Here is a 26,240-nt window from a genome sequence, read left to right on the forward strand (position 1 = left end):
GTGCCCGGCCTCAGCCACAACTCCCGTCAGCCACTTGGGTCCAGCACAGGTGTCCTCCATCACTGCCTACTGCCCACGGGGGCCCTCTGAGGGCCAGGGGAGGGACCGAAGCTGGCAGGGGTGGGGGGCGAGGGGCTGAGCGGCTACTCCAGACCACAGAAATCAAATTGGCTCAACCTCGGCATCCAGTTCAGGACGGGCACATGAAGTTGGAATGCTAAACCACACAGAAATGCATTCGGACACCACAATGAGAAAGAGGGGGAGTGAGGGAGGACGGGGGAAGGGCGGAGAGGAAGGAGGAGGGGCAGGGGAGTGGAAAGGAGAGAAGAATGAACCAGAAAAAATTGTCGGGAAAGGCAAGAAAACCAAACAACAAACCAGGAAACACTGCTTTGTAGCTCATTTGGAGAAAATGCAAGTTACAAATGAGTAGTCACTAAAATAAAGAGAGAGGGGGTGGGGGTGGGGGTGGGGGATAAAACCAACCAGAACGAGATTGAGAGAAAGAGAGAGAAAGAAAACCACATTCAAACCAAGCAGCGTGGCAAAGGGCTTATCTGGAGATGGGAGCGAGCGAGCGCGCAGCTGAGCCGGCGATACCTACCTTCTCAGTGGTCAGGGACAGGAATGCAATAATAAAAAAGAAAAGAAGGTCTCCGCATTGGGAATGCAGAATGGGGAAAAAACAGTGACTCTACTTTGCACTCCCCCTCTGAGCCGGCAGGCGGGCAGCCTGTGTGGCTTTCCCTGGAGTCCCAGGGCTGGGAGGGGGCTCTCGCCCAGCCATTTCATTGCATTCTTTAATTTTTTTTTTAACCATGGGCTCCAATAGCCAACTTTCTTTAATTCTTTAAACAACATAAAACCTTCAGAGGGCATGCAGGAAGCAGGTGATAGAAGCAGGACCACAGGGTGAGCTAACGAGGGGCTGGCAGCATAGGGGAGAGGCCCATGTCAGGGGAGAGAGATGCAAAAGAGAAAGAGACAGACAGACAGAGACACAGAAAGAAATAGGGAGAGGGTTAGATGGAGAAACAGAAGACAGAAGGAAAGAGAGACAGAGAGATAGGAGGAAAGAGAGAGAATGGTGGCCCCAGACAAAAAAAAAAAAAAGAGAGAAAATCTGTTTAAATGAGGCCAATCAGAGTGGCCGGATGGGGTGAGAGGGGAACTGCGTGTTTAAAAGGGAAGGCAACCATAGATTCAATTTGGAGAACTGACCTGGTCTCAACCCAACCCCATTCCCTCTCCCCTGGATTCAACATTGTTCTTAGCAAAATTCACCCCTCTTGTCTCCTGGCTTGGCCCTTGAGAAACAAGGAGGCATCCAGGGAGAAGTGCCAAGGTATCCCCTCTTGTTCTGACTCCCCGACTCCTTCCCTGGGGGGGTGGGGGGCAGTGGGGAGGCCTGGGATGAGGTGGGTGGGGGGTGCCATGGGCATCTCCTCCTGGGCTTGCTCTGGGCCGCCCGTTATGTGATGAAATACGGGTCAGAGGCAGAGACAGGAAAGCCCCAGGAGCCTTGCTCTCGCACGGGCCTTCTCTGTCACTCTCGCCAAGTGGTGCCACCTCCGAGGGACAGTTCTAATCCTGGGGACAGCTGGGGCCAGGATGGCCTCACGTCTCAGATTGTGACATCTGCACATCCTTTCTGGCCAACGTGCTGGGCCCTGGGTGGGTGGTGGGCAAGGTTAGCACCAGCCTGTGCCCCCGGGGACTGGAAGGAGACCAGTGAAGGCACAAAGGAGATTGGAGAAACAGTCTTGTCACAAGATCTCTTCAGCAACCTGTTCTTCCACCGCAGACTGACTTATCAATCCTCTTCCCTCTCTGAGCCTCATTATTTCCCCCAGAGGTTAATGAACTGTGTGTGCTTAGGGTTCCCTGAATATCTGAATTGGCTGTCGTGTAGAGTGGGCTTGACAACACTGGGCCCTGTAAAAGCTGTGTGACCTTGATCTCTCTGTGCTGCAGTTTCCCCTGTTGTAAGCAGCAGAACCCAGAGAGTCCTTTGGGGCTCAGTCTGGGCTGGGAGGGGACAACAAAGAGGTGTGCTGGGAACCATCACCCACTGTCCTCAGTGTCCAAACCAGGATGGCAAACTTCTTTTGTCTGGAAAGTCTGAACTCAAGCAAAAGCCTTCATCCCCCTCATCCAGGGCCTGCTGGTGATCTGGGCCTGACCTGCTGAGCAGTGTATCCCCTACCCCCCACCTCTGTCTCTGCCCCCATCCCACCCAGATTTCTGGATCCTTCTCAGCCATGTCATCCCAGGGTGAACAGGAAGTCCACTGTCCCTGGGTGACCTGGGACAAGTCTCTTTCCCTCCCTGAGTCTCAGCTTCTCTCCAAGGTTCATTTTAAGATGGGGACCCGGAAGCAGGAGTCTGCACCACTTCTGCTAATTTAAGAGCTGAGGCAGTCCCAGCACCAGGTGGCTGCTGCTGCTGATTTGGCAGGAGCTATTGGTGTGGGAGCCATTTCTTTTTAGAGTTACCTTCCCTTTTAAATTCTGATTACAAAGGGGGGAAAACACAGAGATATATATATGATTAATGTTCACTTGAAATTCAGAAACCATCTCTGAATTGACGAGGAAAGGTTTGTTCCCACAGTAACACGCACAAAAGCAAAATTCTAGAAAAACATAGAAGGTAGGAAAAAAAACAACAGAGAGATAGTTTGCATTTCTGTACATTACAAAAGGAAGAAAAGATACGAAAAGAAGAGGAAATACAAACGAAAACAAAATAACAGGAAAAGTTACATAAATTTCCCCACCCTCTTCCCTTGCTGGCTAAACAAGAAATGGAGTCAATATTACCACGTTTCAAATGGGAGGCTAAAAAACAAACAAAAACATAGACGGGGTTAAAAAATGTTGAGCTTTTCTTTTTGCGTTTGTTTCTCTCTCTTTTTTCTTTTAAAAGATAGCGTCCAAGAATACCACCCCCAGGACTTTTCCCCCAAGACATTTCTTGTTACTAGGCAAAGTCTTGGCCACACACCCCCACCACCGCCCACCTCCCCTCCCTGGAGCTGAGCCTCAACTGGCCTCATTTAACAACTCAGAGCCTCTTTGCAGGGGCCGGGGGGAGCCAAGGATGGGACACTGGGCAAGGTTGCAATACTGAGAGGTTCAGGGTTTCCCAGAGCCTAAAACTTGGGGTCAGGATTTTGGGGGCCGATGCTTTGTGAAAAGAGGAGCAAAGTAGTGTCTCCTGGAGAACTTCCCAGGGAAATGCCAAAATGGAGTCCTACTTGGGGAGGGAGACAAGATTTGGGCACTGCTGAGGCTTCCCTCCCCTTCCTTTGCTGGCCCTCTCCTAGGGGTGCTGCCAGCGGCTGTGGTCGCTCTGTCTGCAGGCCCTGGGCCCCGAGGAGGCCGGGGGCGTGTGGCTCAGCCCTCCAGGGCTGGGGAGGGGAGCAGAAGTGGGGAGGGGCCTCCTTTGAGCCCTGGCTGGGGGGTTCTGTGCCTCTCAGAAGGCTCCGGGAGGAGGTGAAACAGGAAGATGTGAGGGGGGGTTGGGGGCCTTGTGCTCATGGGGTGGAGGGTAGGGGTGCTCTCTTCTGGGGGTGCCCTAATCGGGCATCACCTCGGCCCAACACCAGTCCCTTCAAGGGCCGCCCTCTGCTACCTCTAGGAGCCCCCTCCCACCCCAAGGCGGTTCCGGGGCACTGGTGTGATCCTCAGGCCAAGCCCAGTCCTCGGGGAACAGTCTAGAGACAAGCGATCCTTAAATAGAAACTAACTTTGAGACCAAGAGCCTTTTGCCAGCTGCCCTTGGCTTTCCCCTCTGAGGCCTTGAGGAAGGGTGTTTGAGAAAAGAAAGGGAGTGAAAGGAAACAGCCAAAAATCAAAATGAAACTGACCGACACGTACAGGTTTGCTGCTGAGACCTCCCTGCTGAGGCGTGTGGGGCGGTCTGCGGGTCTGGGGGGGACCCCGCAAGCCTCCGCACCCCACGTCCTATGCATCCCTCCCAAGAGCCCCTGCTGCCTCTGCAGCCCCCCCCCCACCTTTGAGGGGCCTCATCCCTGTACTCTCTGATCAACAAACACAAGGGGATGGGGGCCTCCCCCCCAGACCTAGGGAGCCCCCTACCCTGGGCCCACCCATCCAGCTGGGAAAAGGCTGAGAAGCTGTCTCCTGTGCCAGTGCCTACCATTCCCCAGGGGGGCCCGCGGATCTCCTGGAGGACGGGTGGGGAGGGCTTTAGGGGCAGTTTTGGGGTGAAGTCTCTGAAGGACAACTCGCTCAGGTTGGAGCAGAAGCCGGGGTGGGGGTGGGGCCTTAGGAGGGATGGGCCGTGGGGAGTGGACCAGGCAGGTTTGAGAAGCTGTCCACGTGTGTCAGCGAAGGGCAGATTCTCCTTGGAGCATGGATTGAGAAATGCAGCTCTATGGCAGCAAGGGAACGGGGATGGGGAGGGAGCAAAAAGAGGGGGAGGAGGCTCGTAACTGGGTTAAGGGAGGGGGGAAGCTCAGAGAGGGGAGGGGTCTCAGAAAGGGGGAAAGGGCTCAGTGAGGGGAGGGAGGCTCAGGGCCCAAGGGATCCCCCAGGGAAGAGTCTGTCTCTTGAATCCTGTTCCTAACTGCATCCTTGCAATGCCGCTGGAAGCCCCCTCCCACCCCACAGGCCTTGGGGGGGAAGGAGACCTTGGTCACCTCCTCCACCCCCCACCCCAGCTGTGTTCCCAACTGGCTGAGGGCCCCGTTAGTCAACCCCTCTCCAACCTTCAGTTCGCCAAACTCAAGGGTGGCCCAAGCCCACAGGCCAGTAGTGAGAAACACTAATGACACTGCCGGGCGTAGCAAGGGAGGGGCCGGCGGCCGGGCCCGCCCCCCACGCACTCACCGCCCCCTGCCCCTCGGGTGTCCTGGCGCCCGACCCAGCACGGCGCAGCAGCCCGCGCGGCGCGGGACCCCTCCGCAAAGCGAGGCGTACGTACATCGGGCGGGCTGTGCGCCGAGCCGGGGCGGCCCCCGTGCGCTCCGCTCCGCTGCCGGCTGCCGCCGTTCTGCAGGGGCGACCCCGATCCGCTGCCGCCCGACGGGGAGGGCGACCGGCTCCCGCTGGACCGCTGACTGCCCGGCTTCCGCCCGTCATCCCGGTGCTTGGGGCTCGGCCTGGTGGGGGCAGGTCCAGGGGACTTGGTGGGGGTGGGGAGCCGGCGTGGGCCGCCTCTTCCACCAGCGGTTGCTCCCGATGGGAGCGCGAGGGGTCGGTCCCCACCTGCCCTCCACCGGGCCCGGGAAGCCCTTGCATTTAGAGAGCCAGGCCCAGAGCAACTGGGGAAACTGGTGCCAGAGGGAGCAAGCCCTGACTTGCTTTCCAGTTCAGGGTCCAGGACTCGTGATGGCCCCTCCCCATCGCCCAAGCCCCTCGCCCAGTTCAAGGTAGCACCCATGCTACGCTTCCTCCACTGGCTGCCGCCCTGCCCTTCCCCACCCACCCCCGCCCCCAGCCCTGGCGGGTGTTTAATCCTCAAGCTTGCACCTCCCCCATCTGGGAATTGCAAAGTGCTCAGTTAGGAGCCCCACCCTGAGCCCTCCCAGTGGCCCCGGGCCTACCTGCTGGGCGATCTGGAATCACTGTAGTGGGAACAGAGCGAGGGGCTTTGGGAGCTGCCACTACTGTGGCGATGGGACCTCCGGCTGGGGGACTCCGCGTGCGGCCTGGCGCAGGGAGGGAAAGAAATTCAACTGTCCACATGATCTGTGCACCGTGGGCCCCACCTTGCTTGACCCCCCCCACCACCACCCCCAGGCGTGCGGCCCAGCTGGTCCATAGGGGTGAGTGGGAGGCTCTGAAAAGCCACCGTTTCCTCTCCACAACCCCAGCCCCAGGTGGAGGCTCACGGGCTCCGCTTGCCCTCCAGCTGGCGCTCTTGTGAAATGAGCCGCACAAGGTCTGCTTCGGGGGTGGGGAGGGGGGCATGCTGGTGACACAGAGGACTAAGCTGGGTTTTTCAGCCAAATGACCTTGAAAGAACCCGGGACCAGGAGGCAAGAGCTGGATTCCAGTTCTGGCTCTGCCACTGATGCACTGGGGGCTCCTGGCTTCCCCACTGTGTCTCAACTTTTCCATCTGGGCAATGGGGACAAAATGAGCTACCTTTACGCGTCAGATCTGCAATTCTAAAAGGCTGGGTTTTTGCTGTGACTGTGTTTGAGGGGGACTGAGTGGTATGGGGAACTGGAGATTGGGAAAGGAGCTCACCTCTTCCTCTCTTTGTTCTTCTCTTTTCTTTTGCTCTTGGGGCTTCGTGATCTGCAGATAGCAGAGACCACACAGTGACCCCACAGTCCCAGGAAGCCAGAGGGTCTCTAGAAGTGAATGATGACCCCTGGGGGGGGGGGGAGCTGTGTGCACTGTAGGGGCTCACACTGGTCCACTGAAGTTGGGGTGTAACATCAGCTGGGGCAGGATTTACCTTTGTTTTTAAGTCTTCCCTTACCTGGTAAGCCGCCTTGGGCAAACTCCCCCTGCAGGGATGGGGCTGAGGACCCGCCCCTCCCCAGGCTTCCGGGAGGGGGTCTGGGTGGGATGCCAACCTTGGGAACATGTCTGCCTCACAGCTTCCTTCCCCCAACGCTCTGAGTTTTCTACTTTATTGGTAGAATCCACCTCTTCTCTTCCCCCTTGGCTCTCCCTGCCTCTGCCTAGCTCCTGCCTCCTGCCCTCTCCTTACCCAATTCCTTCCTGAACAAGTCCCCTCCCCTCCTACTCAGAGCCCCATGCTGGCTCCCAGCTGCGCAGCCTGGCAGGGAGGCCTGTTGGAGGAGGCGAGCACCTGCCCCGCAAAAAGCCCACTTCTGGCCACAGCCCACCCACCGATCTCCCACCCACTGAGCCTTCATAGCTCACAAAGGCCTTCCGTCTGGTAGGAACTTCCTCTGCAAATTTGGGGCCTTGATGCTTCTGGCTCCCCAACTGGCACCTCCATGGACACACCCCATGGCCGCTAAACCTCTGTGTTGTCTGGAAAGCCTTGGGGACCCCCACATCTAGGCTGATTCATGGGGCAGGCAGGGTTTGCGAAGGATTGGTCTTCCCCTCCCCTGACCCCAGTCCCGTGTCTGGCACTGGGGAGGAGTCCTTCTCTGCAGTGGGAGGATGGAGCAGGGGCAGGACCTGGTCTCCCCCGACCCTCTCACAGCTACTCCTCCCTGCACCCCCAAATCACTGCTTCCTTGCCGGCTTTGGTCCCTGAAAGGCAGCACTGGCCTCTGACCACACCTTCCCCTGCCACCCTCCTGCTCACCTGTGCCGCCTCTTTCTTCGGGACCCGGAATCTGACCTGTAGGACAATAAAGGGGTTCTCCTGAGCTCACCTGGGGTGGCTGGGGAGCACCAATCCTGGGCAGCCTGGGTCCGGGGCCCCACCGAGGTCAGACGGAGCTCCCGGGGAGGGAGGCTGGGGGGTGAGGCTACCTGTCTCGGCGGTGCTTCTTCACACTTTTCTTCTTCTTGCGCAGGGGCGAGGAGCTCCCGCAGCTGGGGACAGAGCGGGTAGGCCCTGGTGAGGTTGGGCCGGGGCGGGGCGGGGGTAGGTTAGGGGGGTGATGGTCCCGGAAGCCTGGGTGCCAGGAGCACTGGAGCTGGATAGGGGATTCTGGGCCTTGAAACCCCCAACTGCCTGTGGCAGGGAAGGGAAGGGAGCCCCCAGGGCAGGGAAGGTCCCTTAGGGGGTGGCTGCTGGAGCTTGCCTGTGTTGTCTCCCTTTGCTACCCTTGCAGACCCCCTGGCATTGGAAGTGAGGACCCAAAGATTAGAGGCACCAGTGGTGGGATTCCTGGCATCTGGGGGGCAGTGTCCAGGGTTCAGGCTCTCGGGGAGGGGCTTGGGGTCCCACCTGCCTGCAGAGCTCCCCGCCCCGGCCGCCTTCCCCACTGACCTGCACTCAGAGTCCAGTCTCCTCTTTTTGCTGAGGGCAGATGCCGGGGGGAGAAAGAAGGACAGACAGACGAAGGGGGTTAGTTGGGTCCCAGGGCATGGCCACGGTGTCCTCTCAGGACTGGGGAGGCGGGGCTTTCCGAGATGGCTGATTCACAGCTGAGGCCCAGCCAAACCCCCAGGCCACTGGCAGGTGTGGTGGGTTCAAGATGGGGGTGGGGTGGGGGGGGAGAGGAGGGTCTCAGAGCAGGTGGGTGGGACCCCGGGGTGGGCTCAGTGTGTCCAGTCCTGGGGGCAGGTAAGTGCAGTGAGGCCACTAGGGAAGGAGAGTGAGCTTGGTGAAGGGGGGGGACTCAGTGAGGGGGGAGGGGTCCAGTCCGGGTGGTGGGGGGAGGCTGAGTGAGGGGAGGGGAGGTAGTGGTGGGGGGAGGCTGAGAGGAGGGCAAGCAGGGCAGGGCCTCAAAAAGGGCGAGGGGCTCAGTCAGGGGCAGGACTCGCAAATGCCACCTTGCTGTCCCACCAATGTAGAGGACGGACACTGGGGTAGGGGGACACTCCGCGCCCCCCACCCCCACCCCCTCGGCGGGCGGCGCCTCTCACCGGCTCCTGCGGTGGCCGCCTTTCTTTTTCTTTTTCTTCTTGGGCGGGGGCGACGCCGAGCTGCTGGACCAGTGCTTGGTCCTGGGCGAGAAAGGGCCGGGGCGAGGTGAGGGGCGCCCCGGCGGCCCCCCCGCCGCCCCCCCCCCCCCAGGGCTCGCGGCGGGTGCTACCTGTAGCCCCGGTGCCCGCGGTAGCAGGCGGCCGGGCAGTCGCAGTCCACCGGGCCGTCGTCGTCGTGGAACGGCGCGTCGTCGAGGCCCGGCTCGGCGCCCTCGGTCAGCCGCGGGGTCTCCGCCACGCTGCCGGCGACAGGGCCACTCACCACCCCTGCCTCCGCGCGGCGCCCTGGCACCGGGGAGGGGGCACTCGGGATGGGGGGAGAGTGCCCTAGAGGGTCAGGCTGGGACTTGGGTAACCCAACTGGGACCTTCCCTTACAGGTCCCACTCCCCGGCCCCTGCGGTGCAAGATTTTGCAAAAGAGCCCCCCAGCAAGTCCTGTTGGGGGAATGGTGAGAAAGGGAGAAAATTCAACTTCCCCAAGTAGAGAATTTTTTTTTAATTTATTTATTAATTAAAAAATTAAAAATATAAAAATAAAATAAAATAATTAACAAACCAAGTAAATATTCACAATATCATCACTTAGTTGCATATTCATCATTTCTTAGAACATTTGCATTAATTCAGAAAAAGAAATAAAAAAGACAATAGAAAAAGAAATAAAACGAACACAGGAAAGAAAAAAAAAAGATTATACCTACCATACCCCTTACCTCTTACTTTCATTGATCACTAGCATTTCAAACTAAACTTATTTTAGCATTCGTTCCCCCTATTATTTATTTTTATTCTATATGTTCTACTCGTCTGTTGACAAGGTAAATAAAAGGAGCATCAGACACAAGGTTTTCACAATTACACAGTCGCACTGTAACAGCTGTATCATTATTCAATCATCCTCAAGAAACATGGCTACTGGAACACAGCTCTACATTTTCAGGCAGTTCCCTCCAGCCTCTCCATTACATCTTGAATAACAAGGTGATATCTACTTAATGCATAAGAATGACCTCCAGGATAACCTCTCGTCTCACAAGCAGTGGGGACAACCAAAGCAATAGGCTGAGCCCCCATTCTTGGGGTTTGTTCATATGAAACTTAACCCCACAAAGGATAGGCTAAGCCCACTTAAAATTAGGCCTAAGAGTCACCCCCAAGAGAACCTCTTTTGTTGCTCAGTTGTGGCCTCCCTTTCAGCCAACACCACAAGCAAACACTGCCCTCCCCCTCTCTACATGGGACATGACTCCCAGGGATGTGGACCTTCCTGACAATGTGGGACAGAAATCCTAGAATGAGCTGGGACTCAGCACCAAGGGATTGAGAAAACCTTCTCGACCAAAAGGGGGAAGAGAGAAATGAGACAAAATAAAGCGTCAATGGCTGAGAGATTCCAAACAGAGTCAAGAGGTTATCCTGGAGGTTATTCTTATGCATTAAATAGATATCACCTTGTTAGTTAAGGTGTAATAGGCTGGCAGGATCTGCCTGAAAATGTAGAGCTGTGTTCCAGTAGCCATGACTCTTGAAGATGATTGTATAATGATAGAGCTTTCGCAATGTGACGGTGTGATTGTGAAAACCTTGTGTCTGATGCTTCTTTTATCTACCTTATGGACAGATGAGTAAAACATATGGATTAAAAACAAATAATAGAGGGAAGAAATGTTAAAATAAGTTAAGTAGACTGAAATGCTAGCGAGGGGTAAGGAGTATGGTATGTATGAATTTTTTTGTTTTCTTTGATTTCTTTTCCTGAATTAATGCAAATGTTCTAAGAAACGATCATGATGATGAATATACAACTATGTGATAAAAAAAAGAATGTTCATATTGTATGTTGATTGGTTTTATTAATAAAAATTAAAAAAAAAAAAAGAGCCACCGAGCCCCCTCTCTGTCCTGGGCCCCCCACCCTTTCTCTGTTCTCACCCTCATGAAAACTCCTCCTCCTCCTTAGTGAGGCCCCGCGCTCCCTCTGAGCCCCCGACTCCCTCTCCGAAGCCCCTCACCCTTCTCTTAGCTTCCCGCTTCCCAAGCTGCCCTCACCAGATGTCCTTCCCCAACGCCCCGGGCTGAGGGCCTCCCTTCCCCCAGACCGCGCCCTTCCCCCAGCCCTGGCCGCCTCTCGCCTCTCGGGAGGCCTGGCTGCTCCTCTAGCGCTGCATGGATGTCCTCATTAATCACTGCCCCGGCACTCTGCCCGCCTCTCCATGCTCCCCATCCATCTTGCAGTGTTGTCCCCTCTGCTCAGCAGGGACCCCCACCCTCTGCTCCTGGCTCGGGGTGGGGGTGGGGGGAAACCCCAGCCATCCTCTGCCACAGATGTTTGCCCCCTGCCTGTGCTTCTGGGGTGATTATTTCTTCCTAAAGGCATCTGGGCTTGAGACAAGAGCATGGGCTTTGAAGCCAGGCAGACATGCCCTCCTCGGGTCCTGTCCCCCAAAGGCTCCGTGACCTGGGGACTGTCTTGCCCCCGCTCTGAGCCTTTTCTCCAAGGTGAAGGTGGGGACTCTCACAGGGCTGTTGGGAGATTGGGGGGTGGGGGGAATGGGTGCTGGGCAGCTCCTTTCTCCCTCCCAACCTCCTTTCCTTTTTTTATTTTTTATTTTTAACTTTTTACCTTGAAATACTTTCAACTACAAAATAATACAAATCCCTAGCCGAGAACTCTAATAGACAACCCCATCCGTCCCAGACACTGAGACCCACCGACCTCAACATTTTGCCACATCTGCCCATTATTCCATCCATCCATCCATCCACCCACCCATCCTTCCATCCACCTACCCTTCCACCTGCCCATCCATCCATCCATCCATCCATCCATTTCTGAACCCTTGAGTGTAGGTCTGTATACATCCTGCTCCTTGAACACTTAATACTTCCATATATATATTACCTAAGAACAAGGATAGTCACTCATCCTTGTTCAATTAGAATATAGACTGTGAGTGGGGGGCTCTGGCCTCTGCAGAGCCCAGAGCCCCCCACTTCCCTTCATGGAACTTCTGTACTCTGCCCCCACGCTCCTCTTCTTGAAGCCATTGGCCTCCTACCAAGTTAAATTTCTTGAACTTCTAATTTTTTCATATGTCCCAATAATGTCCCTTTGAGCCTTTTCTCCGTCCTTGCTAGATTCTGTCTAGGATCAATATTGCATTTAATTGTCATTGTCTTAATTGCTTTTTCTTTTTTGCATGGGCAGGCACCGGGAACCGAACCCGGGTCTCCGGCATGGCAGGTGAGAACTCTGCCTGCTGAGCCACCGTGGCCCACGCGCTTTTTCTTTTTTTTAATTGTGGGGACATATATACAACATAAGCCTTTCCATCTCAACCACTCGCAAGCCATCCCCTCACCACCTTCCATTACTAAATCTCTCCCATCTCCCCAAACAGAAAACCTATACCCCTTAAGCAGTAAATCCCCATTTTCCCTGCTCCCAGCCCCCAGCAACCTGTCCTCTAATTTCTGTCTCTATGAGCTCGCATATTCAATACTTTCTTTGTAGTCACCGTGGGGTTTAAACTTAACATCCGAAACCCCTTACAGTCTCATTCGCTTTGATACCAACTTAGGCTTCTTTCTTTTTTTATTGAAGGCCCAGAAGTGACCCTCCGAGGCCAGCCCCAGGGCAGTGGTCTCCAGGGGGGTCCCGCCCCCCCATCTGTCATTCCATGCTGGCCCAGTCCGCATGCCTCTCGGACCACAGCTCAGCCTGGCTGGGGCAGAACCACCCTCCCTCTCGCTCCTGTTTGCTGTTCCCCTGGCTAGTCCGTTCCTTGCCCGGAGCCAGGGAGGTCCTGGGCTCAGGTGGTGAAGCGTGAAGGACGCGGGCTTTGGATTCACACGAGCAGGTCTGAATCCAGGCGTGACCGCGCTCACTGAGCCGGCTGGTCCTCCTCTATGCAACGAGGACAGGAGTCTTCCATCTCAGGAGAGGATTAAGTAAGATCCTGTTTATGAAGCTCCCAAAACTAGGCCTGGCCGGGGACTGCTGTCCCACAAGCGCGAGCCATTCCAGACCCCTGTCCTGCCAGGGAGAAGAGGGGCTGCCGTATGGGAAGAAGAGACAGCAAGGGGATGCTACAGGGGAAAAGATTTTCAAGGGACAAATGTCCAACAGGGAACCTACGAATTGAAACAATGATAGCTGATTTTGTCGAAGAAGGAAGGAAAGAAGAAAAATAAAGAATGTAACTCACATATGACAAGGTTTAGCTAGCTTTGAGGCCATTCTAAAAAATGTCATTTAATTCCCAAACGCCAACCTGGTCCTGAAGCCTTGAAAGTCGCACAGGTTATACTGGAGGAGTTTTTGGGATGATGGAGGAGAAGCTCTGTCGTCCCTCTGCCTCTGCAGAGCCCAGAGCCCCACTTCCCTTCATGGAACTTCTGTGCTCTGCCCCCACGCTCCTCTTCTTGAAGCTACTGGCCTCCTACCTCCTGTCCCTGTCCCGAAAATCTCCGCCTCCCGGGGCCTGCCCAGCCCCCTCCTTCCCGGGGCTTGTCACCCCCTACCCAGCCCCCCCCCCCCGCCACCCAAAGGCCTGACACACCAAACATAGCCTTTAGCATAACATAAAGGCACCTCGAATGTTGTGTGGGTGAGCCCGTGGGAGCAGGAGGGAGCCTCCGTTCAGCCTGACACAAGATTGATGACGATTATTTACCTAATACCATATCTCAGTTTGGGCATTGCCTTCTGCAGGAATCCTTTTTTCTTTTTCTTTTCCTTTTTTTTTTTTTTAAATTCATTGTGTTAACATAACGTAACATCTCCCATCTCAGCCACTTTCAAGTATACAATTCCACGCACAATGTCGTGCTCTTGTCTCAGATGTGCAGGAATCCCTTCCTGCCTTCTAACTTCCCAGGTGGGTGGGCCCCAGGTACTGGCCAAGGCTCCTCCCCTCACCACTCCTCCTTCCCTTACTACCTCCTCCATATCCTGCCTGACTGTCCCTCTCAGGATATCTTTCCTTTCCCCGGAACAGAACTTCCCACCAATCCCACCTCACCCCATCCTTCCTTCCTGGGGCCTTATCATTTGGCTTCCCTCCCTTTCCAAGCGCTTTACCTGGGATCTCATCTGCTGGGAGCATTGAAAGACAGGTATGGGGTAAGAGCCACGGGCTGAAGGGGAGGCCCGAGGTCTCAGAACCTTCTGATGACACTTGTCCTGAGAGTTCCAGCCTCTTTTGCTGGTTTTGTGCTGCTGCTACCACTTCACCTGCTTTGTGGCTTTCCCAAAGCTAGAGCCCTGGCTTCCCCTATCCGCCCTTACTGGTGATCCATCAACAGTCAGGTTCTCCCGTGTTTGAATAGCTCTCCACTGTTCACAAAGCCCATTCATAGCCATTTCCTGGCTTGCAGAAATTACCAACCCCTCACCGCCCCCACCCCCATTTTATAGATGAGAAAACCGAGGCCCAGGGAGGGAAAGGGACTCCCCTTATGGTGCTGGGATTTTCAGCAAAGCATGTTAAGTTCATCTACACAACCGACTTGAAGATTTACAGTGTTAACAGGACAGCCCTTGGCTTTGCTGGGGGGCTCTCCGGGCTGCAGAGGTGAGCCAAGCCTAGGTCTGTGAACTCAGCCTCCCCTCCCAGCTTTACGGATCCAGTTGTTGTGGGGGCAGGGAGGCGGGCTGTGTTCTAGATTTGTTGAATGTTTTAAACTCTACATTCCTGCCTGGTTTTGAGTTGACTACTCACTGCCTGCCAGGGCCGGGGTGGGGGAGGCGTTATTTGCCTTTGACAGGCGGCAAACGGGGGCCCCCCAGAGCTCAGCAGAGTCGGTCCCAGAGGGACCAAACAACGCATCAGGGTTGAACGAGGGCCGGACGGGCAGTGCTTTGACCTGGGAAAAGCCGCCTGTCATGCGTTCTCCTTCATGCCAGCAGTTTTGGGTAATTAACTGCTTCTGTTTTCCATTAGCCAGGAGCACAATGGCCAATTGACGGATGAGTGAGCCCAGACACAAGAGCGGGAGGATTCTGGGCAAGGGGTCTGCGTGCTCTGCTCACTCACTCACTCTCTCCCGCAGCTTGCGGTACCTGCCAGAACCGGGAGCGGCAGAGATGGGGTGAAAGCTGCCCACAGCTTCCCCTCTAGCTCGTTCACGATGCAGGGCAAAAATACAACACAGGTGCATGTTATGCTAACTGCCAACTTGCAGCCAGGTCCTAGTTTGTGCACTTTACTTGTATTTATCTCACTGAATGTTCAAGCAAGCCCGTGATGTGGAACTGTTGTGAATATTCCTTTTGTACAGATGCAGTAACACGGCATGAGAAGGCAAGCGATTCGCCTAGGGTCACACTCGGGGTAAAATTAGATGCAGAGAAAACCAAAAGACTAAAAGGAGATGCTCCAAATTGTTCACCGTGCCCGTGATAGGAAGTAGCTGATGAATATCATTTTCCATGAGTTCTGGATACTTCTTCCAGACATTTCATTGCATTGCATATAAAAACAATTATTCTTAAAGGCTGTGTATGGGAGTGGGATAAAAAAGCAATAACTGATAGCAGCTTTGAGAAGAAGAGAAAATGCATGTGTGCGTGTGTTCCAAAGAGAAGAGTTTTATTGCAGGTAGCGCAGCGAAGTGCTTTTAAGAGGCTGCCTTGAATGGTACGCAAAGGGGCTAGAGCTTCAGGCTGAGCGCCTGCCTGGCCCGAGCAAAGATGTGGAAGCGGGAATGTGCTGGCCTGACTGGGAACTGCAAGCAGGGCAGGCTGGAGGCTGCCTGTGCCCAGAGCGGGGAGATGAGCCCAATCCGGAGTGCGTAGAGCTTTGAACTCCAGGCCAAGAGTCTGGGCTTTCTTGCATGGGCGGTGGGAGCCACAGAATGTTTCTTTGGCAAAACAGCACCCTCCACAGCCAACCCTGTTGCAAAGACACTGACTTGCCCTCCCTCGGTGTCTCTGGAAGCTCAGTCCTCCTCCTCCTCACTTTTCTCTCCCCGATTAGATCAGCAGTCACTCCACGCACTCCCTGTAGTTTGCCCCTCTGAGCCACCTTCCAAAGGAGAAAGTCATCGACACCTGCTGGTCACTTTACACCTCTTCTCTGAGACCAGCACTGGACGTGGGAACTCTGCATTGTATGCATGCTTTTTCTTTTTTTTTTTTTGTAAACCTACAGCTTTTCTAATAAAAAAATAAAACAGCAACAACTTCACTGGCTCGCAGCATCTTTGGGATCAAGTCCAGACACTGCAGTAATAGGGCACTCTGTGTCCAGGTAGATGATAGGCCAGACTGGGGACCCTTCCCCCCAGAGACTATCACTTAAACCAGGTCATTAACTTTGGTATAAGGATAGTCCCTGGGGACAGAAAGTTCTGGGAGTGACCCAGCCCCTTTCCTGGGTGGAGGCAGCATAGGCTTTTACAGTCCATGGGGAGGTGGGGGGTGGGGAGGTGGGTTGGCATTCTAAAATTAATAAGAATGTTCCAGTATTAATAAGACCCCTTGGTCGGGGTCTGGCTGTGTCACCTCATTCAAGCAGGAGATTGGATTTCTCCATATCTCAAACGCCCAATCCATGAGTGGAGGATTAGGGTCAGGAACTGAGGCTTTGGGGGAGGGGGGGAATTGGGCAAGCTGCACAATTCTAGGCACCAGGGATATAGCAGTAAACGAAACCGATAAAGATCCTTTCTGCAGGCAGCTAACAGCTCAGTGGGATTCTAGAGCCCTGCTAGGTCTGTCCTATCCCCTGTGTCCAGAACGTCTCATCAGTTGCCAGGTCAGTTCTCCCTGACTGTCCTGCCTTCCAGGCCCCACCTCTTCCGAGGAAACTTTCCCGACTGACCTTCTGGTCTGTCCCAATCTCTTCCTCCATGGAATGCCCATGCGGCTTGGAGATGGAATAGTCAAGGTGGACACATTGCATCTTCTCGACAGGGGTTACCAGTAACTCCTGGTATCAGGCTGGAGGTCTGCAACTCAGCAGGAATTACATCTTCCCCTCCACACTCCCACTCACACCACCAGCTCAGGGCTGGGCACGTGCAATTTTCTTTCTATGACGGAGACATTGAAGCTTCTCCATGGCGTATTTTCTAATGTGTCCTGGTTCTTAAATTCATAATTCATTCATTCATTTGCATTCATTCATATGATGAAAGAGAGGATCAGGCCTAACGGAAAAGATTTGGGAGTAATCCACTAGGAGGAGAGAGTTTAGCTGGGGAAGGGATGAGATCTCCCAGAGGGAAGGCAGAAGGCAGATGTGGGGAAGAGACCTGAGGACAAGTGTCAGCTTGGCCAGATGGTGGTACCTGTTTGTCTGGTTGGGTAAATGCTGGCCTGTCTGTTGCTATAAGGACATTTCATAGAATTAAATCATGATCACGTTGGCTACATCCACAGCTGATTCCATTTGTAATCAGCCAAGGGGAGTGTCTTCTGCAATGAGTGATGCTTAATCTAATCACTGGAAGCCTTTTAAGGTGGATTCAGAAGACTCTTCCTGCTTCGGCCAGCGAGCCTCTCCTGTGGAGTTCGTCCAGACCCTCCATCGGAATCGTCAGCTTCACAGCCTGCCCTACAGATTTTGGATACTACATTCCCACGGTTACATGAGACACGAATATTTTCTGTTGACTCTGTTTCTCTAGAAAACCCCAACTGATACAACAAGACAGAACCCTGGGGGAAACCAATGTCTGGGAAATGGGCAGGAGAAGAGGAAACTGCTGAAGCCATCAGAGGGGCAGAGGAACCCTCACAGGCAGCTGCATCTTGGAAGTCAGGAGGAAAGTAGGTTTCCAAAGGGGGAAGAGGCCAGGCCTGAAGACCCACAGGCTGGGGTAAGGAGACTCTGGTGGCCGGGGTGTGGTCAGGTCCTGGGAGTCGTGGGGGGCAGAAGTCAGGTCACCAAGGGCTTAAGGAAGTGGCGACAATAGATACAGTTCACTTTTTGCAGAAATTTTGTTGTGAAAGGAGGAAAAACTGTGGGGTGGTAGCTGGAGGAGCAGAGTTGAGGGAGGGATTTAAATGTTTTCTAGGGCAGGAACTAGGTTAAGAGAAAGGAGCCAGAGAGAAAGAAGAACCGCAGGCTTGAGATGGAGGGGGCAGTTAACACTGGAAGAGCTCAGGGGAGATGGCAAGATGGAATCCAGAGGAGGCCCCGCTGCCTTCCCACTGGATGGAAGAGGAAAGGGTGGGTAGTTTTCCAGAGGAGCTCAGAGGTTTGGGAGGTGGTGTGGGCAACACTGAGAGAATCTGGTTTTCAGGAGGTTTGAGAACGGAGCGGAAGGGCTGGCCCTGAGCCTGTGGCTGGGGCATCAATGCGGGGACACGGTGCAGAAGTTGCTCAGGGGTCTGGGAGCTCTGGGAGCTCAAGAGGAGTTGGTGGTGGAGACATGAGGCTGCCCCTGGCCCTGCTTTAACTCCTACTTAGGGGGATTAAGTGGGGGATAGAGTGGGGAATCCTTGGTACCCCCAAACCACAGAAGATCTGCAGAGAAGGGCTTCCCCATGGAGGGGTCATCTAGTTCCACAAGGCTGCTTGCCCTTAAGAAGACTGCAAGAAGAAATCACATCAAAGGCACTGCCGTCGGTTTATTTTTGGGTAAGGAAAGGTGGACAGCAATTTAGGGCCTCAGCAAGAGGCTCCTCCACCACTCCCGTCCTCAAAAGGCCAGCCACATTTACCCTAACCTTTCACCCACCCTCAGCTTCACTTTCAGCCAGAGAAGACCAGGAAGTCAGTGCCCGGTGGAGATCTTCAGGTCTAGGATGGGGAAGGCCCATCAGCGTGGGCTCCACGTGGTTCCCTAAGTACATACTTTCTGCCCCAAACACTTGCAGACCAGGCTTGCTCCCTCCTCCAGCAGCCTACTCCTCTATTGCCTGGTTTTGAGTGGTTCATAGTTTTCCTCTAAGCAGAGTCAAATCTACCTCATTAACTTCCCTTTTGACCCAAGGACCACCGGAGGCCCACAGCCCACCAGTGCTCCCTGTGTCTGGGATAGGTTGTAGGGATGCGACCCCAGCAGAGCCCACACTCTCTTTACCTGCCAAACCTTTGGCCAAGGAGCAGTGGCATTTGGTGTGGTGGCTCCTACCTTCCAGAGCATGTGCTAACTCTGGAGCCCATTTCCCAGGTGCTAATAACTGGGGTGCAGAGGACTTGCCCGGGTCACTACCAGCCAGTGAAAACACATTGGTCAGACATTTCTAAAGTCTCTTGATTTGCAGCACAGGATCCCTGAGCTGAGATCTGGACTGTCTCCCCCACACCTCCCATTGCTGAGCCGCATATAGGGACCAGGGGAGGGCAGGGGAAACCCTTGGTGATGCCCAGGTGCCATGCCAGGCACCCGTGGGTCACGCCAGGCCAGAGCATCCAGTGGCCATGCCCTTTCCTCCTCCTCGTCCTCACCCCAGCCACCCAAGGGAGCACAGGGAAAAGCCCCCTGGCATCCAGTTAACTTGCCTGAGCCTGCATACCCCTCCCCCTGCCACAGGTTAGCACTCACAGGTGGCCTCCAGGTCGGTCTTCCCTGGTGATCACTCCTTCCTTCTCCATCAGCATCTGCCGGAAAGTCCCAACCTTCTGCCGGATCTCCTCCTCCGAGTACCTACCATGGCACAGAGAGGGTGAGCCCTTCTGACCTGCCTCCGATTCCCTTCCTGACTGTCCCCATCTGATCCATCCCCCAGCCCTCGGTCACAGTGTCCATCCCAGCTTGTAAGAACTTGGTCAAGGTCACAGAACCAAGTTCTTGGCACTGAGGAAGCCCAAGACTTACCCATTTTGCACCAAACCAACCAGCCAAACAACCCACCAGCTACACATACACGCAAAAGGAAGATTTGTTCCGGGGGTGAGGGTGGGGGTGTCCACTCAGGTGAGGCTGAGACCTTCTTCCTTGCCCGCTCCCAACCATAGGTAAGGCCTCCCGCCCACACCTTAGGGTAAAAATGAGAATTTGGAGCGGTGGCTCCTACTTTCCAGAGCATGTGCTAACTCGAATCCACACACAACTTCTCCTGCTTTCCTGGTCATTGGCATCTGACCTTCAGCCTTGGGAGGTAGATAAAGCATCCCCACCTCTGTGAAGCCAAGGCTTGCCCAGATTCTCAGTAAGCTACTCCACTGCTTCCCTATGCTGCTGGGTCGGTGTGGGTGGTAGTGGTGGGGGAAGTCTGGACCTTGAATGGAGGACTCCCCTCTTTTTCCCTCCCTGAGCCCAGTCTCAGGCTAGGGAGCAAAGTCCTGTCTATTCCTCATCCCTATTCCCACACCATGGGGTCAGGTTCTGCCCCCCTCACTGCAGCACTGCGGGTCTCGTAGTTCATCCCACATCTCCCCTTCCAGCCCTTCAAGTGGTTTTGCCCAACAAGCCCCTTGACCTTTGCCCAGCTCAGAGAAGATATCCAGTGGCTATTACTGAACAAATCTTGGGGTTTCAAACCCTCTGCCTTCCCTTCCTGTGCTTAAAGTCATTGCCTTTGTCAGAGAGATGGTGGCATAAGGGGAAAGGGAGTCCTGTCTCATCTCTTTCACCTGCTCGCCACCCACAGTCTGTCCCACGGGCAGGGCCAGCCCTCCCCACTCGGCCTGTCCATGGAAATGGCGTCTTGTTTCCTCCCTGGGATCCATCTCTTTTCTCCCTCTCCCTTTCCTCCCTCTCTTCCTCTCCGCTTTGCAATAAGCATTCACAGATTGACCCAGCCTTCTAGAAGGCAATCAGCAATTCCTTTGAAAAGATGTTAAAAAAAAAAAAAAGGAACACATCCTTTGACTCATAAATTAACTTCTAGTTTGACTCTATGGAAATAATTATGGTCAAGCACAAAGATTTGACTCATTGGATGTTTACCACAGATTGAATACCCCTGACCGGGTTAGGTGCCAGTGTTTGTGTTTCCATAGCAAACAGGACCTCCTGGATCCTGCCAGGTAGTTCATGCTCTAGTGATCATGGGTGGACTTCTCTGGGTTCTGCATGGCCTGGGAGGGGCCTGAGAGCAGAGGCCTTGTCTGTCTGGTTCACTATTGCATCCCTACTGTCAGCGTCTGGCCTGCCTCATTGGGGCATCCAAAATTTTTTTGATAAATGAGTGAGTGGCGGTGGCACAACACTTGGAATCTGAAGGTGGGACTTTCACTTTGGAGCGATGGCCTCAGTGGCTCATGGCTGGAGGAGGGGGCTGGAGGCAGGGAGGCCTGCATTAGGCCACCTCAAAGGTTCAGGGAGGAGATGGTGAGGGAACTAAACAGTGGCCCCAAGGGTGGAGGGAAGTAATTGATTTAGAACATTGAGGAGGGACTTAAGAACAGCAAGTCCCATCTGGGACTTAGGGACCGGCTGACTGTGCACTGGGGACTTGGATGGGGAGTACCAGCCACTGTTTAACCAGTGTCCCCATGGCTACATCTGACCCCAACTAAGGGTCTGACCTGCTGTAGATTCCAGATCCCGCATAGTCCACCATGGGGAGAGCTGGGTCCTGGCTCAGCAAGGGCGAGGTAGGGGGCACCCAGCTCCTCTAATCCCCACCTCCATGGCAGGGGGTATGCAGCCTGGGCCACCCTGTGCTGACATCTCTAACCCAGCTTCAGCACGCTCTGAGTCCTGGCTTATCAGTGTCCGCCTTAGGTCCAGGCTTGGGCGTTTGGCTTGGAGGCCCCTGGGCCTGTGTTGCTCACTGGGTAGCCTGGTACCCAATGAGAAGGGGGTGCCCCCCACCCCCGAGCAGCAGCAGCTGAGAGGAACGATTCCTCATCTCGCCTTCTCAGGAGATGAACCTGACATGGTCATAGCACAGAGGCTGTAAACGTGGCACAGGTCCCTCAGCCCTGCTCAGCCCCCATTACAGAGCTCCAGGAGGGAGGCAGGGCTGGCTGGGGCATCGGGAAGGGTCCTGGCCAGGCGGGGGAAGGAGGAGATGTCCCAAGGGTGAGGCTGGGCCAGAACCCCAGTCTCTCGGGAGGAGCATCAGGCAGGGTCCAAGCCCCACGCTTGGGGGTCTGTAGGCATGTGTGAAGGCTGGGAGGCGGGGGCAAAGCCCAGGGTTTCATTAAGACCTAGAGGAGCACTTATGAGGGTGGGGGGGATGGGGGAGGGGGCTAGGGCTCAACCCAGAACCAGCAGGTCTAAGGTGAATTGACTACCCCTGCCTGCTGGAGTGGCTGGGGGGCAGGCTGGACTGAACCAGCACGGAGGCTTGGGGACGTTCCTCTGCACCACAGGTCCTTTGTTGGCAGAGGCTGGAGACCCAGGGCTGACACCTGTCTACTGGGTAAGAGGTCTCAAGCGTGACCACCATATTCCTTGAGGTCAGCCCTGTCTGGGAGGCCATGTGGGGCAGTGATTAAGGAATGAGGCAGTAGAGCCAGGCAGGGTATTTCTGAACCCTGGGAAGCCCCTCCTTCTAGCTCTGTGACCTTGGGCAGGTCCACAAACCACCCCTAGCCTGGCATCTAAGTCTGTGAAAAGGGATAGCCACCTGCCTTTCAAGGCCATGACAAGGATTAAGGGAGAGGAGTGCATAAAGTACTTGGCACCATGCCTGGCATGTTGTAGATGCTCAATAAATGGTACCAGCTGGTGATGATTTGCCCTAGAGCAGTGGGGATGGAGTCCAGTGGCCGCAGACTCCTTGCCTTTTTCCACCCCAGATCCCTGCGAGGTCAGTGCAGGGCCAGGACTTCGGGAATCTCCTGGCCTCTCTCTCTGCTCTCCCAGGAGGCAGAGGCTGAGATGGGGAAGGGGGCTGATGCCCAACCCCGCACTCCCTGGAGGGGGCAGCACCTGCCAACTTAAGGCATGCAGGAGGCCTGACTGGGGTGCCAAAGCCTCAGCCTAAAGGGCGAGGGGTTGGAGGGGGAGAGGTGGGGGTGGGGAATGGGGAGGGCAGCGATGTCTGCCTCACTGTCCCCAGCCTCCTGGCTCAGACGCTGCCCCCTCCCCCAGTGGGCTCCTGCGGCCCTCATCTTACTCCATGGGCCAGGAGAAAAGGACACGCCAAATTCATTGTTGCTATGAGGACTTCCTGAGTCACCCTCTGAACTGGTGATGGTGGTGGTGGGGTGGACGATGGAGGGGCTGCATTTTAAAAGAGGTCTCTGGAGTGGAAAATGTTTAATCTTGTCTGCCCTAGATAATCACTTCCTTGGTCGTGAATTTGATCTTCACCACAGCTCTAGGGCGTGGGAAGTATCGTTATTCCCATTTTACAGATGAGAAACAGGACAGAGAGCAAGGAGGGCTCAGGGCCCCAAGCCCAGCTAGGGTGAGAGCCATGCTGTGGCCACCTCCAAGTGTCCTCACAAAAAGGGACATGACAAGAAACTGGGTGAGGGGATGCTTGAGGCGGGGGTGGGAGCATCATATCACACAACTTGGGGGGCCCTTCCCCTACCCCCCGCGGTGACTGCAGGGTGTAAACAGGCTCCCCAGGAAGGTGAATCCAAGTGCAGCATCAATCACCATGAATTAGCTGGCCATCCATCAATATTAAGGAGAGGGATTGCTTTTTAATGGGACCAAAAGAATGTGCATTCCTGTGACTGGCGCGAATATTTGTCAAATGCCTGAGAATCTGGTAAATAAATGCGAATGAACCAGTGTTCCTGGAAATGGATATTAATGACTTGATGTTGCAAGAGAGCGAAGGTACCTAGTGTTTATGGAGCGTTTCCTGGGGCCCGGCGGGAGGCTGGGCAGCCCCGTTTGGGCCTTTATATTCTGGATCCTCAGAACAACTTTGGGCAGGGGCCACCGTGCCTATTTTACAGGTGAGAAAACCATGGCGTGGCCAAGGTCACGGGCTGGGTTGCTGGCTACGTGGGGGCTGTGCCCTCCACTCACTGGCCAGACTGCCTGAGGCACGGGCAGCAGAAGGGAGGTGGTAATTTGGGGGAGAAACTTGGGGGGCTGTGGGGGAGAGCTTGGCTGGGGGAGGGGTCCTGCTGATCGTCTAGAGACCCAGTGGGTGCTTCCCAGAAAGGCAGCAACCCTTGATGCCGAGAGTCTGGCACCCAATACCATTATGCTCAGCCACTAAGGACTCCCACGTGTGCAGTGAGGGGCTGGGGGTCCAGGGAGGGGGCCTGGTGAGGGGAGAGGGGCTGAGGGAGGGCATGGGTTCCATGAAGGAGTGGGGCGCTGTGCGGGGGAGGGGACCATTTCCGAGAATAAAGCCCAGAAGGCTGGCCCTTGGCGGTCCCTGTCATCTCTGGCTCCCTAGCCCCACCCACCTGCCCACATTCCCCTCCCTCCTTGAGTCCGCCAACTCAGCAGGATTTGCAGGTTTAATTAAGGTCCATACTCCACGCCCACCTCCTACTCAACCCCGCCCCTTGGGATCTCATTTCCTCTTCCCGCACCCACAGCTCATCAAACGGGATTGCATCGCCAGCTGGAGGCCTTCTTTCTGTCTGTCTGCAGCACCCGTTCATCCATGAACCTCTCTCTTTAGGGACCCTTCCCAGCCCCACCTGGTCCTCAGTGGGAGGAGAGCACCCCGCTTCTGTTCCCTGTTCTTCTCCCCTGCCCATGGCCTTGCCCGGGTCCAGGCTCAGCCTTGCTTCTGCCTCCCTGATGGCCTTTGACAAGTGGCTGGCTGACTCTGTCTGGGCCTCAGTGTCCTTCTGAGCACCACAGGGAAGGTGGCCCACTTCTTGGCTGCCTCCTGCTTTGCCCAGGTTGGGGACCTCCAGGCCTGGGCCACATGTGGCCCAAATGTAGCTCCAGGCATCAATCCCCCCACTTTGCCTCCACAGCCAGCCCACTCATTTCATAGCACTCAGGGCAGATGCCAAAGGGAGCTCCTGGAACCACCAGCTTTCCTTGGTGTTGCACAAACAGGGATCTCTCTGTTCTTTGCCTCTAGCTCCAAGTGTGAGGGCTGTCTTGTCTCCACTTGACTTGGGTGGGGGCTCCCTAAACCCTTACTGACTGATGGATGAACTGATTGGTGGTGTCCTCTAGCACCTGGTCCTTCCCGGTCCACAAACTCCTATTCATCCTTCAAGGCCCATTCTAGTATCTTCTCTGGGAGCCTTCCCAGGCTCCTCTGGGGATCTTTCCGCTGAGCTCCTGAAACACTTAGCCCTCTCCTGTCCTGTGGCTGATTTTACTCTGCTCTAAGGTGGAGCTGGTCAAGAATATGCCTGTTCCCCTTCTTAGATTGGTGAGTCGGGTGTGCGTGTGCATCCTCGAGCGCAGGGAATGTCTCCCAAATGACTCTGGGGTCCCCAGCAGCACTGCCCAGCACTGTTCCCAGCACACTTGTGTGCTGTGCTCCTGAGACTGGCTCCCAGCTAGACAGGGTGGAACCTGATCCCTTTGCTCAAACCCCAGGCAGTCCTCGCCTACAGTAGGGGCCTACTGGTGTTTCCCTGCAGCTGAGCCCAGCACAGGGTTACCAGAGTCTGGGCAGCTCCATCCACCCATTTGATAGAAGGGAAAACCGAGGCCTCGTGTGGTCACCGATGTTCATATTCCTCTCTCTCCCGCTAGGCTAGATGCTTCTGGAGGGCAGGGACTGTGTCTCTTTGGACTCTAAATCCCAGTCCGGTTCAGAATTTGTCGTAGAGCAGGCGTTCAAAGACGGCTTACAGCCTGAGTAACAAATGAATGCAGGGGGAGCTGGGCTTGAGCTGGTTCCACCCCGACTGGTAGACACTCTGGCCTCTTGCCCGGGATTCTGGGGCCCAACAGGCGCCGCGACTCAGCCCTGGGCGGGGACTCCGCCCGCCCCGCCCAACGCCTCTTGTCTCCGCCCCTTTCGTCTCCGCCGGCCCCTCCCTCCGGACACGCCCCTTGACCGTGACCCTCCCCTTCACCCATGGAGTCCCGCCTCCGCCCTCGGTCCCAGCTCCGACCCCGCGCCCCAGGCTGGGGCCTGACCCCCGCGGCGGGCTCACCCCTGCTCCTCCATCATCTCCTGCAGCTCCATGCACTTGAGCTCCACGCGCCGCTTGCGCTCGTGGTCCAGGATCTCGCGGTGCGCGCGCTTGGCCAGGCCGGGCTCCGCGGCGCGCGGCTCCTCGTCGGTGCGCGGCCAGGCCCCGGAGGAGGCGCCGGGCTGCGGGAAGCCGTTGGCCGCGTCGGGCGGGGACGGCATGCTGGCCGCCCCGTTGTTCACCGCGGAGGACATGGCGGCTGGCCCCGGAGCCGCTGGCCTCGGCCGCCGGCCCTGCGGGACAGACACGAGGCGGGATGGTCACTTCTCGGCCACCTGCTAAGCTCCTTTCTGCGCCTGGTTAATCCTGGGGATTTAAGGGTCCACTCACGGTGCTAATCCGCTTCCCTTTATGCTGGAGAGGGAGGCAGGCGACGAGTTTGCACCTTTGGGTCACACCGCAGGGCATGCGAAGGGATTGGGCGCTGGGCTTTCCTCACCTGTAAGGTGGGAGGATGCTGGCCTGGCTAGATGGCCTCTAAGGGCCCTTGGCTTGGAACGGTGGCATGTCAGGGAACAGTAGCAGCTACCTGGGACCACCCTCTCTGCCTTGCACCAATACCTGGGGTGCCACCACCCAGCTCCTGCCTGACACCTCGCCAATTTCCTGCTCAACCCAGACGGCCTCGGGAATCCGATTGTTTTTTTCTTATTTTCCCTTTGGGCTCACCTTAAACCTCCCTCCCCTCGCCCTCCCACCCATTGTCCTGGCTCTAGCCTGTGGGGTCACAGACCACCT

The 26,240-nt window shown here is 55.6% G+C and overlaps 1 protein-coding gene across 2 annotated transcripts in view; it reads right to left on the bottom strand.

Moving 5' to 3' along the window:
- The window catches only part of SRRM3 (serine/arginine repetitive matrix 3), a 36,757-nt gene extending 11,061 nt beyond the window's left edge, over window positions 1–25,696 (bottom strand). For both annotated transcript variants that reach the window (XM_077140199.1, XM_077140200.1), the window contains exons 1-10: window positions 25,464–25,696; window positions 19,063–19,164; window positions 8,672–8,800; window positions 8,502–8,582; window positions 7,903–7,932; window positions 7,440–7,502; window positions 7,270–7,305; window positions 6,225–6,275; window positions 5,576–5,680; window positions 4,954–5,131 (exon numbers count right to left, since the gene is read on the bottom strand). In XM_077140199.1, the coding sequence (XP_076996314.1) occupies window positions 4,954–5,131; window positions 5,576–5,680; window positions 6,225–6,275; window positions 7,270–7,305; window positions 7,440–7,502; window positions 7,903–7,932; window positions 8,502–8,582; window positions 8,672–8,800; window positions 19,063–19,164; window positions 25,464–25,696 (1,008 nt within the window). The remainder of the gene's footprint in view (window positions 1–4,953; window positions 5,132–5,575; window positions 5,681–6,224; window positions 6,276–7,269; window positions 7,306–7,439; window positions 7,503–7,902; window positions 7,933–8,501; window positions 8,583–8,671; window positions 8,801–19,062; window positions 19,165–25,463) is intronic.
- Window positions 25,697–26,240: the final 544 nt, after the last annotated feature.

The sequence above is a fragment of the Tamandua tetradactyla genome, chromosome 23 (assembly GCF_023851605.1).
Source record: "Tamandua tetradactyla isolate mTamTet1 chromosome 23, mTamTet1.pri, whole genome shotgun sequence".
NCBI lineage: Eukaryota > Metazoa > Chordata > Mammalia > Pilosa > Myrmecophagidae > Tamandua > Tamandua tetradactyla.